This window comes from Bombus vosnesenskii, unplaced genomic scaffold, assembly GCF_011952255.1.
Source record: "Bombus vosnesenskii isolate JDL3184/JDL3185 unplaced genomic scaffold, Bvos_JDL3184-5_v1.1 scf7180000013301, whole genome shotgun sequence".
NCBI classification, from domain to species: Eukaryota; Metazoa; Arthropoda; class Insecta; order Hymenoptera; family Apidae; genus Bombus; species Bombus vosnesenskii.
The window spans coordinates 324939-338506 of NW_022882950.1; the positions used below are offsets into that span (position 1 = coordinate 324939).

The 13568-nt window shown below is 41.6% G+C and overlaps 1 protein-coding gene and 1 long non-coding RNA gene across 2 annotated transcripts in view; one reads left to right on the forward strand and one right to left on the reverse strand.

The window, feature by feature from the left end:
• The window catches only part of LOC117233935 (dynein heavy chain 2, axonemal), a 37926-nt gene that overhangs the window by 9083 nt on the left and 15275 nt on the right, over positions 1–13568 (reverse strand). Inside the window, exons 23-46 of the mRNA XM_033494675.1 lie at positions 13050–13221; positions 12012–12187; positions 11253–11415; positions 8533–8757; positions 8037–8325; positions 7816–7953; positions 7136–7306; positions 6287–6578; positions 6107–6198; positions 5696–5899; positions 5396–5601; positions 5129–5314; positions 4683–4902; positions 4421–4587; positions 4126–4346; positions 3903–4012; positions 3721–3836; positions 3555–3655; positions 3030–3208; positions 2552–2851; positions 2103–2390; positions 1262–1452; positions 786–961; positions 382–533 (exon numbers count right to left, since the gene is read on the reverse strand). Of these exons, the coding sequence (XP_033350566.1) occupies positions 382–533; positions 786–961; positions 1262–1452; positions 2103–2390; positions 2552–2851; positions 3030–3208; positions 3555–3655; positions 3721–3836; positions 3903–4012; positions 4126–4346; positions 4421–4587; positions 4683–4902; positions 5129–5314; positions 5396–5601; positions 5696–5899; positions 6107–6198; positions 6287–6578; positions 7136–7306; positions 7816–7953; positions 8037–8325; positions 8533–8757; positions 11253–11415; positions 12012–12187; positions 13050–13221 (4535 nt within the window). The remainder of the gene's footprint in view (positions 1–381; positions 534–785; positions 962–1261; positions 1453–2102; positions 2391–2551; positions 2852–3029; positions 3209–3554; positions 3656–3720; positions 3837–3902; positions 4013–4125; positions 4347–4420; positions 4588–4682; positions 4903–5128; positions 5315–5395; positions 5602–5695; positions 5900–6106; positions 6199–6286; positions 6579–7135; positions 7307–7815; positions 7954–8036; positions 8326–8532; positions 8758–11252; positions 11416–12011; positions 12188–13049; positions 13222–13568) is intronic.
• On the forward strand, positions 1685–4788 carry LOC117233937. Its single transcript, XR_004493456.1, has 3 exons — positions 1685–1928; positions 2016–2231; positions 4667–4788. It is a non-coding gene; the product is annotated as an uncharacterized LOC117233937 (long non-coding RNA).

Sequence of the window (13568 nt, forward strand, 5' to 3'; positions counted from 1 at the left end):
AGCTGCGTCGCCGCCATACATCCTCCAGGATTTTTCTTAACAAAGCAGTCCATGGAACGAATTTATGTAACACGTCCGGTGTTACTGTCGTCTATAAAACGTACCGACGAACTTTGGCGAGAAACTTTTTCGGACGGCGTGCATAAAACGCGAAGTTGAAGGAACCGAGCGGTCGTCGCGAGCAGGGAAAAGTCGGACGCGACGGCTGCAAATAATAAGGACGTATACCGGGGTCCGCCATCGAATTCACCATTTTACCGAATATTCGAGGCGTAACATCGTTCGATTCACGGCGAAGTAGCGCGCTGCTTAATCACCAGTAGCAAACGAACCGGAACGATATTACCGAGACGATAGAAGAATTAATGTTGGGGAAGGTACCTTCATGGCCTCGTTCAGAGCTGGTTCAACAGTTGCGAGATCAGCTCGAGCGATTTCTTCGAGCTTTTTGCACTCCTTTTGTTCTTCACCGATCCGCTGCGATCGCGCGGCCACTGTCTTCTGTGTCTCGTCCGCGTCGCGACGCTGATTCACTATTAAATCACGTGATAATTGGAACAGAGACGGATTTCCCACCTTTAAGTATATTCTGAGTATTTTAAATATTTTAAGTGATAGAATTTTTATTATTAAATCATAATATATATAGTGTTAAGGTTTTATGTTTCTGAAAGGAAGATTAGCACGAGTGAATTATTACGTAAGTCAAGATCACGCGAATTTTCCTTGGATTGATCTAATTGCACTTAATGACGATACATCAGCGTTGAGAGGATGACACGTACCGATCGTTACCAGAAACTCTTCGCATTCCCTGGTAGATTTATGAACCTGCTCCTGTGTGACTTCCAGTTCCGTAGCCATTTCGTTCACTTTAACGCGGGTGTCGTCGATCTTCGAGAGACCGTTGCGAAGTTTGTTCGCCTGGATCGCCAAGTCCTCTCTCTTCTCCGCCAGCATTCTGAAACCGAGGGTCATCCAACTGACATGACGTGTCGTTTACCTTGCTGCCTTCCGTTTTCAAGTTATTTTCCATTTTTATACAAGTTTTATTAAATCACGTGCATCCTCAAAAAATATTTTTAAATAATTGCGACGAGAAGAAGAATATTTCAAATAATATCTACGAGTGTTTACTACGCAGAAAATTACAGAACTTTACCAAAGATTTTTGTGGTCTCACTTTCCAAGGAGATTCGTGAATTTTTCAACGAAAACCCTTGTTAAAGAGATTTTGTTGGCTAGCGTGGCAGAGACTCACGTTTTATAGCCAGCAACTAGTTCGAGGAAATTCACTGGTGTCACGTAATTGTAGCGCTTCATCTCAGCAGCCATTCTGCTGGAAAACTCTGACACGGTCTTATGGATCAGAGAGAAAATAGCCGCAATTCCATCCCGCATTCGCTCTTGAAGCGGTGGCAAAGGAATCGCTGTCGCCGATTGTCGAGGTTCCTGTAGAACATTTTGGTTTTACGATGTAAGCTCTAACATTGATCGTACAATTCATCAAATTTTTATTTAACCTCATATGCTTAATATGCCTAAAAAAACACACGATACTAAGGAACAACATACAAATAAAGAAAAAAGAGCGAGGACAGAAAGACAGAATCTTTAAAGCGAAATGTTTAAAAATAAATATAATGCTTAAAATAATTAATAATAAATAATGTTTAAAAATAAATATACAAATAATTTGATAAATATTTAACTTGAAAGAGACTTAAAAACTACCAAGCAAGCAAATTACAACTAGAAGATAAGAACAAAGAGTAAGAGAAATCTGGGATTCCTGTCGCCGGTGTTCCATGCTCGAACACTCGAAGGAGGATACATGATCGAGGCAAATTCAAAAATATTAAGCGCCTGGTTGCCGGAAACGCTTGGACGATTGCATTTCGGAAGGAAGTTTGCCAGACGGGGTGAGGGTGAGTTGTCGAGAGGAAAATAATCGGATTCCACGAAATGGAGAGGACGTGAATGTGGTTCACCCTTCCTTCTCTCTTTCTCTTTAGAGGCGGTGTCTCGATTCCGGAGAAATCGGAATCGAATGGAATCGATCGGCCGGAAAGGAGCGGTAGAAGGCACAGTCGAAGACCAACCGCTTTATTTTCGCCGGTGATAGTGAGCGTCAGATTGAGATTCATGAGGAACTTGTTGCCAACTTCGAGGAGGGCTTCCCTTGGCCATTCCAGGAACCAATCGATGGTCGTGCAGTTGATCAGGCTCGGGTACTGGCGTAATCTGTTTCTGAACGCGTCTCCGATCGGGCTCATGCATACCACCAAGTGCATATTGGCACGCGCCCGCTCGATCAACAACGAATAGATCGCTTCTGTCGTTGGTACTCGCCCAGCACGTATTACTTCCTTTGTCAGTTTCTTTTTAATCTATCGCACAGAAGGACAGGAAGAATTTATGCATGTACAAGTCTTTCGATTCGTTTTAGATCCATAATCAAGAATTTCATTATGGAAAATAGATATCGCAAATGAAATTCGATAAGAAGGAATAGGAAGTGGATGAAATTTAGTATCGGCAGGAAACATACTTCTTCTATCTCATCACTCTTGTAGAGATTGGCCACTTCTCCCGTGCTCAGTATACTGTTTATTACTTCTAGAAATTGCTCCTCGGTCACTTGCGTGTCGTTGAAGAGGAACGTCGTGGGTTTCTCTTCCACGCCTGTTTTTGAGTATAGGACCTTCAGGTCTTCGCGGAATTCGGGTAGTTTGTAGTTTTTTGTAACACAGATCTGGAAGGTGGCCAGTTCGCATATGTAGCTCGCGATTCGGGATAAAGATTGTCTTCCGCTTCCGCCGATCCCTATTAGCAGCATGTTACCACGGGGCTGTCGAAGGATATTTCATATCATTTTCTATCGTGATAATTTCATTGTTATCCTTTATTTTTGAAAATAATCATTCGTATCGCGAATTTAATCAAATCGATTTCCACTTGACCTAATGCATTTTTTTAATTAGCTTAACTAGTTTTATTATTCTAGATTTATAAGAATCGTTACTGACTTGAGAGATCACGCGAACTATACGGCAGATGTGTTCAATCGCGTCATGGAAAAGAACTAAATTCATGCGAACCACGCCACTGGAAGCGTTATATTCGTCCATTTGATTCTCTATATACGTCCTTACGGCAGTAAGGTTCGTAAGGTCCTCGTATATGTCCCAAACGTTCATGAAACTACCTGCGAGTGTCGTGGATTAAGTCTGGATTAGATTCGAGTTACATTCGAATAAACTGACTTAGGTTTAACCCAAGTTAGACCTGGATTACACGGAGCTAGAGTTAAATAGTGGCCAGATTAAGTTCAACTTAGGAATACTTCGGTATCTTTCTTCAGAATTCATTAAGGATCACACCGCACTAACGCAACATTTCATTTGCAACTTTTTTTTACAATCAATTTACATTCAAGAATCAAGTTCTATTTTTTAACATTGTGCCTGTGAGAGGAAATTCCAAGGATTCCCATAATACCTCTCTTATTAAATAAACTATCGTTTGGCCCTTGATGGGTCAATTCAACTTACCAAATAAGGGACATCGTTTTTCGGGGCAGATATTCTGGAAAGTCAATTCAAAGTGTTTCCCAAGTTGTTCGCCAATTTGATCTACGAACCATTCTCTGTCTCTGAAGAAGAAAAAGATTCGTTTCTGCGAGAAAGTGTTTGGGAAGATTTTTTGAGATTCGCTTACTTTTCGTCGATCAATCGATCGGAGAAGACTCTGAACGTCTCATGCACCCATAGACGAAGGAAGGTTTGTCTGGAAAATTGGTAATCCTTATGACTTCGTAGCAGACCTTGGAAAACCTGTTTGGCAAAAATATCGAAGGTTGAGTCACCGAGAAAATACAGGACCCAAAGTAACGCTTCTACCTTCGATATGTCCCTTAGATTGAACAGATAGTGTATCTTCGCTGGCGTGGGCAACATCTTGCTGATCACTTTGTTATACAAGCCGATGGTGGAAAGTGTTATTTCGTTGGCTGATTAAGAGAAACACTCTTTGTTTAATTCCTTACTTACGGTAGTTTTAAATTAAAAATGGAATATCTTTTTTAATAAGGACATCATAAGACGAAATGATACGTCTACTAACATATTCCCTTCACTTCTGCATGGAATTCACCAAAATGTTGATTCAACATCGACCCATATATTCTGATGATTTGCTTCTCGACCGGGAACGTCATATTAATTACATTAAACTTTGTCAATAAGCGATTCGTAATAACGTTCCGACCTCCACCGGGGGGACCCATGGCCGCCATTAATTGTAATTTCTGTATAAATTTCTGTGTTTGTTTCTCTCGATCGTACCTTGACACATTCATCAAATAATATTATGTAATGAAATATTATGAGCTCAATTGTTAAAATTAACGAGATTGTACCAGAAACCGTATCCTATCCACTGCCGAATTAATTCCAATGGCGGCTGCGAGCCGTATATCTCTTTCATAGGCATGTTAAAGTCGTCCATAAAGGTGATCAGAGTTTTACCGCCTGCAGGAATGTACACACGTATGGTCCGTTTCTCGAGTCTGCTCTCAATTGTGTCCTAAAACGCGCGAAACTTCGCCAACTTGTTCCGATGCAAATACATCGTTTGTATTCCTTAACGAGCGAATCTTTCGTAGGAAATCGCGGGTTTACCTGTACGTTCTTCGAATTCGTCTGGGCGGACATGTTCAGAGTCAGCACGCTGTATTTCTCCTCGTCTAGGAAGTTTAATACCGACTGGAGTATCGACGTCTTTCCCGTGCCTACGGGACCTACTATAAGAACTGGGAATTGGTTCTTTAGCAGCGAGTTCACGATGAACTCGTATCGAACTGTGTCTACGGTCGGCACTACTATCTTGTAGAACGGCATCCTGGTATGTCGAATTATTCATAGTTATTTTATTCGTTTTACTTTAATATCTTTATTTCGAAAAATATACGGTGATTTTAATTTTCTTTTTCAGAGAAATAAAATTTTTTTGGTATACGATAGTGTAATACAGGGGCACAAATAGAAACATACACTTTCGTTGAAAAGTCTTAGAAGAACTAATAAAGTCTTGGAAAGATAATAAAATGTAAATTGTTTAAAATTACCTTGACTGGATTCTCCATACCGGAGGCAATCTTTCTTCCCAGGAAACGAACGATCGTAGTCGAGAGTCTACAAAGTATTCGTATACAGTGTCTCGCAGTGGGAACGTGCCTTCAATCTCTCGTATGAAATTGTCCACCTTAAATCTACCCTCCTCGTTAACCGACGCACAAATAGACCATATCAAACTAACACAAAATCAAGTCTCTGTAAAATTAGATCTAAAAATTGCGTCTCCTGGATGTGAGATCTTTTTTGAAAAATTATACCAGAAGAAGAACCACATTCTGCAAATATTGGCAAACATGTCTACGTCTCCCGTGAACTCAACCCCATTTTCAGCGGTGGCAAGCACTTCTAGAAGCTTGCATAATGATTGAACGGCGTTTAGTTCGGGAACTGGGACAAGATCCTCGCATTTTCGTCGTTTAAATTCTAAAGTATCGTTCACGTGGGCACTGAACAATTTTTTCATCTGCAGTATATATTTCACTTTAGTTGTCGTATCGATTTCACATCTCTAATTTGACTTTTTCTATCAAAGTTTGTAATAAGACTAGGCGACTTACTTCTTCCACGAATTCTGTCTGTCGTTGAAACTTCTGAAGCCAGCTGTGCATGTAAGGTGTCCAACCAAGGTCTTTGTAATCGTTATATACCATTCCAGCCCGCGAAACCGTCGCTGGAGAGGCGACAGCGAGGTCTTGGACCTCGAATAATAGCAATACTTGATTCGGCAAAGTGATTCGATCGTTATTTATAAGAGTTAAAACCTATAGACACGTTTATTTCGTAATAACTTATACAATTTAGTAATAATTGTTAACTTATTATTTGTAAGTTTAAAAAAACAGAATTATAAACTTCTAGACCCCTCCCTTTAAATATAAATTTTCTTCTATTCGAAGGTTATTAACTAAGAGAAATTCTCTAAATAATATCTGGATTTTTCGAGAGAGTAAAGCTTTCAGGACGCGTACCTTGTTATCGTCCATTACGCTGTTCATGTTCTCGATCCAGTCAGCGTCCACTGGACCGTCAAAGAGGATCCATTTCGTGTCAGGGCTATCGTCTGTCAAAAGTAACGAGACTCTGTCGACTTTGTCCAATTTGCCGCGACCAAACCGTGGTAGCCAAAAAATATAAAGAATTCTGTGTACCGGAACAGGTTTTTCGCATGATCGACGATATAACGCCATCGTGCCATTCGCCAGTGGTGAGATTGTATTCGCCGTAAAGTTCAGCGAGGCTCAACGCCTTTGGATTAATGGGATAGACATGAACGGCGGTGTATCCTGGTTTCTTGTCGTTCTTCATGCTCGTCATCGCGTGCTGTAACACCTTCCATGTAACCGTCTTCGCTGTGTTCGACTCGCCCACTATCATCGTCGAGTGCCTCGAATTCATCGTCTCGTACAGCTCGATAACTTTCGTCAGTATCAGGGGAATAGGCTGTAAACAATGTTAGCTGTGCAAACTGGCGCGCGTGCACTTCCAGAAGTTCACGCAGCCTCCTAGATTGCGACGTTAATGGCGTCTGAAGACGATCGACTGAAATTCGGGACCGAATTGAAATACCAGTTGATTTTCGCCCGCTTTGACAGTCCAATTAAGGGTAATCGAACCTTTAGCGTGAAATATTTTTTTAAAATTAAATTGAGGAGGAATAAATGCATATATACAGGCGCGTTGATCGTGTTCCTTGTTATAGCTGCTATAGAATTTTATGACACGATAAAATTCGTTTTTAAAAGTTAACGTGCAATGAAAAAAATCGATATCTGTAAGGACGTATGGAGCAGTTTTGTAATTTATAGAGTACATTATTCTCAGCTCGAATCTTTGGATTCTGATTGTTAGCGTGCTATATGCAAGTACTAAAGATTACTATTTTGACGAACATGGTAATATTTCCTCGATCGAAGGTTCTTTTATTAAAAAATAAACGCCTGTAAAGATCAGCACGTCGTTCTGCGTTCGATGTAAGGGGCTGAGATGTTCGAGATTACCTGGAGCTTCAGTTTGATGGCCTCCTTGGTTATGTAACCGATAATTTCGCTGTAATCCACCGCTGGTATCTCCGCATCGGGGAAGAGATCGCTAGTGATACCAAGGAACAACGGTAAGTCGTCCGAGGTGAGTTTAGCAATGTTCATATCCTTCATGGCAAGAATGATCACCTGCGCGCGATTCACCATATATTTTCATCGTTCCCTCGTTTTACCGATCACGTAACGTCTAATGCCGGATCGAACGATCGCGCCACGTTTATCGCGGTAAAGCGACCGGATAAACATAGTCGCGTAAGTCTCGAATCTATCTCGAACACGGTGTGTGGCGACAGAGTAGAAACTGTTTTAGAGAGAGGAGTGTAAACAAAGTGGTAATCGAGAGAAAAATGGCAAAGTAAAGATATAAGCGGCGGGGATTGACTGTAGCGTAAAACGATGAAAGGCTGAGGCGATGGAAAATTGGATTTTTCTGTCCTTATGTGGTTTTGTTGTTGTAAAGAAAAGAACGAAAAAAGGGAATGGTTAAGCTATCGTTACAGTGGTTTCGTGTTCTGACGAACTCTAACGAATGAAGCATCTGAAGATTAAAATACATACATATACTAATAAGAATTTGAATTGTTATTGAATTATATATGCAAATTATTCATCAGAACACGTATTCTCTGCAATCTTACTTCCTCATCCGGCAGATTCGGATAAAGCCTCTTCTTTTTTCCTGCGTATCTCGTTAAAGTCACTATTCCCCTCAAACCAAAGTCATAATGAAATTGTTTGCTTAATTGTTGCTGAGCTAGCGTATATAACGTGAAAACCTACAAAGAAGAAAGTAGAAAAAGGAAAATGGATTAATTCGAGTTTCATAAAAGGATATATTTTACGGAAGGACTGTACGAACCTTCTTGGCGAGAATTCGCGTCTGTTCGAAACCCTCGCAGAACAAATTGATCTCGGCGATCATGCCGCTGTCAGGCACCATCATTGAAATTGGCCTGAACATGGATTTCAGATTATCAGGCAGTTCAGTGCGACCTGCGTAACCTGGATTCATCGTGATGAAGACGCCGCAGGTGTGCACCAGCGATATTTCATAGCCTTCGAACACGAACCTGGTGAGTTTCTGCGAGAGTGCAGAGAGAATGGAGAGTATCTGTTGTGCAACCACCGATAACACCTCGATGTTTATGCTATCGTGGAGAAAACGAATTCAATTGTAGTGGCCATCAAGTGTCATTGCACGAAGGTCAAACAACATCGAAACCAGTGAAATGTAGTTTTGGCAAAGTCAATGTTTCGAAAACACAACTATTTTCAAGATGACATAGTATTGCGTGGATATAACGAGAGGGCATAGGAAACCAATATAAAGAAACTGGATGATCTTTCTCGTTTACCGATTAAATTCATCGAAGCAACCCCATGCGCCGGTCTGAGCCAGTCCAGAGAATAATCTGCCCATGCTTTTGTAATCCAGCCCTTCGGAGCAGTTCTGCACGATCACATTGAATCCCAGTGCTTTTCCTAGATCCTTCACGGTCTCGGTTTTCCCTGTACCAGCCGGTCCCTTGGGGCTGCCACCACGATACAAGTGTAGAGCTGTGGTGAGAGTTATGTAGCACCTACCATCGAAATAGAATTATTCTCAAAGGGTTTCTATTAATTTATTATGACAGTTATTAGATCGAGTCGATAATTCAAATCGTATCATGTTTCACATTATAACCATATTAAGCATGGCGCATACAACATTAAACTTGCTTTAACATTAAACAGAGTATAATCTGTATACCTTAGTAGCCTCTTCGTTTTTACAGTTTTACAATCTAGCGTGAAATAAGATAGTTGAAGAATTTATAATAAATATTTGGCAAAACGAGCCAAAAATTCCAGACATTATAGCATCTCCGATCTCTCGTTGAACGTTTCTACAAATTCGAACACGCAGCGATTCATCGTTTAATCCGTTTCTAGAGTAAGGGGCGAGTCGACGACGGCTGCAAGGGTGGGACGCGACGTACTACTACGAGGAATCGTGCTTCTCGGAGGGCGCGTTGCGTTCTTCTTTCCGCAAGACAAATTCTCGGAACCGGAGAACAAATGTATCGGGACGGCCGGCCCTGTCCATAAATTAGAGCCGAGCGGCTCGAACCCTTTTATCGCGATTAAATCGATACCGCGTTAAGTATCCTCTCTGAGCTGGCGTTGCTGTCCTCCAAACCCCTCGATCCGTTTCCTTTGATGTCCCTTGTCGTGCAAACTGCTCTTCCCTCTCGATAACAACCACCATGAGAGATTGTATCGCATCCTGTCCTAACTGACGTATATTACGCGGTTCTGTACACAAGCTGAGCTTATGTCCGCATTGCTGGACCAAGGAAATTGCGTTTGGAGATCCGTAGGATTTTGTCGTTTTCTCTACTTTTCGTCTGGCAACGATAGACTCCAGATATAATTCATATACTACATGTAAAATCGTTGAGATCATGTGTTGTTTTGTCAAACATTTCAACCTAATTCAACGCACATCCTCTAGCACAAGTTTTTAAAAATTCTACCATTTTTACTTTTTACTTACTTGTCACTTCTAGTTTTTAGCAATCGTTTTAACGGTTATTTCTCACAGTGGTGGATTGTTCTTCGAGCTAATTAGTTTTATTAATCGGCGCACTACGTGCAAACGCTAACCAACCTTGAACGATCACAGTATTCGATCAACTACGAGAAATAAACAATGAGAATAAACGATAGCAACATATTAATACAATCGATGTCGAAAACGGCGGAAAGGCCACGAATTTGTTAAAAAGTCAATGATCGTTTTGATGTTTGTCGAGAGGGTAAGGAGGGTGGTTTAAGTTGCGAAACGTTCTCGAAAGGGTGTAATCAACATTAATCAACGATGGTTCTTGGACTCAAGACGACGAGTATGATCCTCGAAAGTTCGCGAAACTTCGTGGACATTCGCGAAGAAACGTTCAAGCGACAAATTTTCACCGGGGGAACATCAGCGGAGATGTAATTAACGTTAATCAACGAGATTCTCGCAACCCCGTAGAAGAGAAGAGACGAGCTCTTTGGATTTTAATGTAAGTTCATCAATTATGAGAGAAAACTCGGATGTCAGCGTTCGATCAGAGAACGACACATGCGAAACAGTCACTAAAAACGAATTACCTTCAACGAGTCGAAGACGCTTGTCTCCATAGTTTCGTTAATTTTCCTCCTAATAGACGATAATAGTAACGAAATTTTATTGCACGAGGCTTTCAGATTGTTTAAATATCTTCATTTAGCGATCCTTATTTTAAGTATTGTAGAATCAGTGGAACAGGACGAAGCGAATGACTTTGCGTATTCCACATATTGGTGGGATGAATTTTTAGAGAATTTCCTTGGACAAAGAAATTACTATATCTACGAGATTGCCAATCTGATTAGTTAGCAACTCTTCTCCGTTTAATAGTTTGAGATAGAGATCAATGGCGACTTCAGGTGAACCAAACCTCATATTGCGAGTAGCTGAAGTTTCAAGCAATTTAGTCCCGAATTGCAGTCGATGTCATGTATGCTTTGTTTCATTACGTCTAACGAAGTTAATATTTCGAGGACGAGGGTAATAGAGTGCGAGTCACCGCGAGATTGCGCGTAATTGTAAGCTCGCACGCCATCGGTAATCGTCGCGACTTCTGACGTAATTATCCTATATTATAGCACCGACTCGCGTGTAATAGCCTCTCGAATGGTTCACGCATTCGTAATCGCTTTCACGCGTGATCCTGTTTCCTGTTGCCAATCGTGATGACGAGTAGCTTGTAAGTTTCCGCCTCGAGAAAAGGGTTGTTTTTAGGAGCGGTATTTGAACTGATGCGTTTTGTGTTAAATTAGGGTCGAATTTTGATATATCGATAATATGCATATCTTGTTTTTATAGAGAGTTAAAATAAATAAATTCTGTTGCAGGTACTAGACTTAAGACTATTATTATATGATTTAGATTTCCAGCATAATAACACCGATTTGTTATATACTTATTTTCTTTTTCCAAACGATTCGTTTCTTTATCCAATGCTATTCTTTTTTTTTACCATAAATCGCAGGAAATTGAATATCTTACCTATCGGTGAGCGGCGTTATCACCAAACGTCCCGTGTTTCCAAGGTACTCGTATCCGTAGACAAAATACGTGTTCGTCTGCCAGACGATACAATCGTCGATATCTTTGTCCCAGTAGAATCTCAGCTGTGACAGCCATTCGAAGGCGGACACGTCTCTGCAGTCTGTAAACGAGGTCGAAAATCGGCTTTGCAACGAAAACGTATTTTCGACAATCCTGTTCGAATCGCGTCGTGCGTGATGAAACATCGAAATCAGTCGACCCCTCGTATATTAGTTTAATTCACGAAATCGCATTAATTGGCGACGCGTCCCCGGACAAATCGTTGACGCGCGAATTTACGGAATACATTGGACAAACGTTGCACCTGTTCACTTAGCAATATTTGCCGATGGCACGGGCTAAATTGTTTCCAGGGATACAAGGATAATACGCGCTCCAATCTATCTGGCTATTCATCTATTTTCGACTCGATACAGCCCAATGAATTTACGAGATTCTGGGGGACAGACGACCATTCGTTGAAAACCGCGTTGTCGTTCTAATGTTCTAACGCGAATATGACATCGTGAAAAAGTCTTAAGCTATACAGCAAAAGGGAACGTTTGTTAAAATATTATTCTGATATTGTGTGATATAGCTGTTTGTGATATGCTGTTTTTAAGAAGAGTTTGGCCAAGGACAACAAGAAAGCAAAAAGGATACAAGATTTGGTTAGATTGGAAGCTGACTGGATTGGAAATTGGATAGATCACTTACTAGCTCGGTACATTTTCTCGATAACGTCTCTCGCGTGGATCTCAATCACCGCGATCGCCTTGAACTTTAATCGTTGAAGATGGGTCAGTTCGCCTCTGATCGCTTCCGTATACTTGCTTAATGCCTGGTTCTGTCGTTTTCGTAGCTTTTTCAGCGGCCTTCTCGAGTCCACCATCCTTGAAATACGTTTATTACCCGTTATTAGTAAATTCAAGCGAAACCCTTTTTCTCTTATCGTTACAACATCGCATACTTCTAATCTATCTAACGTTCGTTCTACGCAACCCATAAAATCGTTCGTAAAAAAAACTCAGACTATCCAAAAAAGAAAAGAGTCATTAATTATCCTCGTCAGACAGTATCACCTCTCCGCATCTACATTTAGCCTTCTACCAGTAAAGCGTCGTAGCTGAAGGAAATTTTTTCCCCTCGCAAGCGGCATAATCAGCCTCTTTGTCCGACACCTTTGTATCCCTTTATTTCTTTCAACGAGAGTAACAGCCCCGTGGCCAACGAGAAGGTTCTGGGTACACCCAGACCCGGATAGCTGTTCTACCCGCGGACGAACGTTGGAACAGGGTCCCGGGACGTAGGGATTTCCTTCTCCACCGTTGGGTGTGTGTTAAATTATTCGCAGTACGGCTAGTATATGCAAACGAGGGAGGAAGGGTGTTCAGCTAGGTCGGTGTGACTGTGGATCGTAACACGGGAGCCGGAATATGCAAAATTCCCCTTATTAGAGTAACCGTGTCCCTTTATTCGCGAATCCAACCCCCGTATCTTTCACTTTCCCTCTGCCCGCGTCTTCGTTCTCCGTTCTTCCCTCGTTTAGTCTGTCTCCAACAGAGCAGAGGCAGCCTTGAAGCCGTTAGATTTGGTTTTCCTTCTGTTCTATCCCTTTATCTTTATCACCCCTTTTCCTCTCTTTTCAACCATACCCACCACCCCGTCAATTTCAGGTCCATCGTTCTGGTTACAGACTGCTGTAACCAACGTCGTCGCTAAATTTTCATCCAGAGCAGCATGTGTGAGGCTCACTTGCAGTGTTGAAGGGTACGGGTGCAGTCGGTCGTCCACTGGATCTGAGTGGACGTAATTCCAGGCTGGCTTGGCCACTCTTTCACCCACCTGTCGCGTTTCGCGGACATTTTTCGCAGCGCGCTACGACACTGCTTCAGCACCTCGCGCAGACTGGTCCTCATCGCGGTCTCTGCGAAATCGCCATTTTATTTTTTCTTTCATTTCTATGCCCTTTTTTCCCGTCGTTCCATTGCACGATCTACCCCTACCGCTGTCGTTCCCGCGCTATGCCTTTCCATCCCGTACAAATTGTGTGCCTTTCATGAAAAATTGTTGCCAAATGGCCCCTTGAAAACGCCGGATAAAAGCGCCCCGAACGATACCAGGCTGACCTTTTTTTTTCATCGCCGGATGCACTCGTATAGTGCCAAATTTAATTTTCGAATGAGATGGATGATAGATGTTTGGGTCTTTTTACTTCCATACAGTTTGATTGTACGTAAAGTTGCTGCGTCATAGTTCCCATCGTTAAGATAT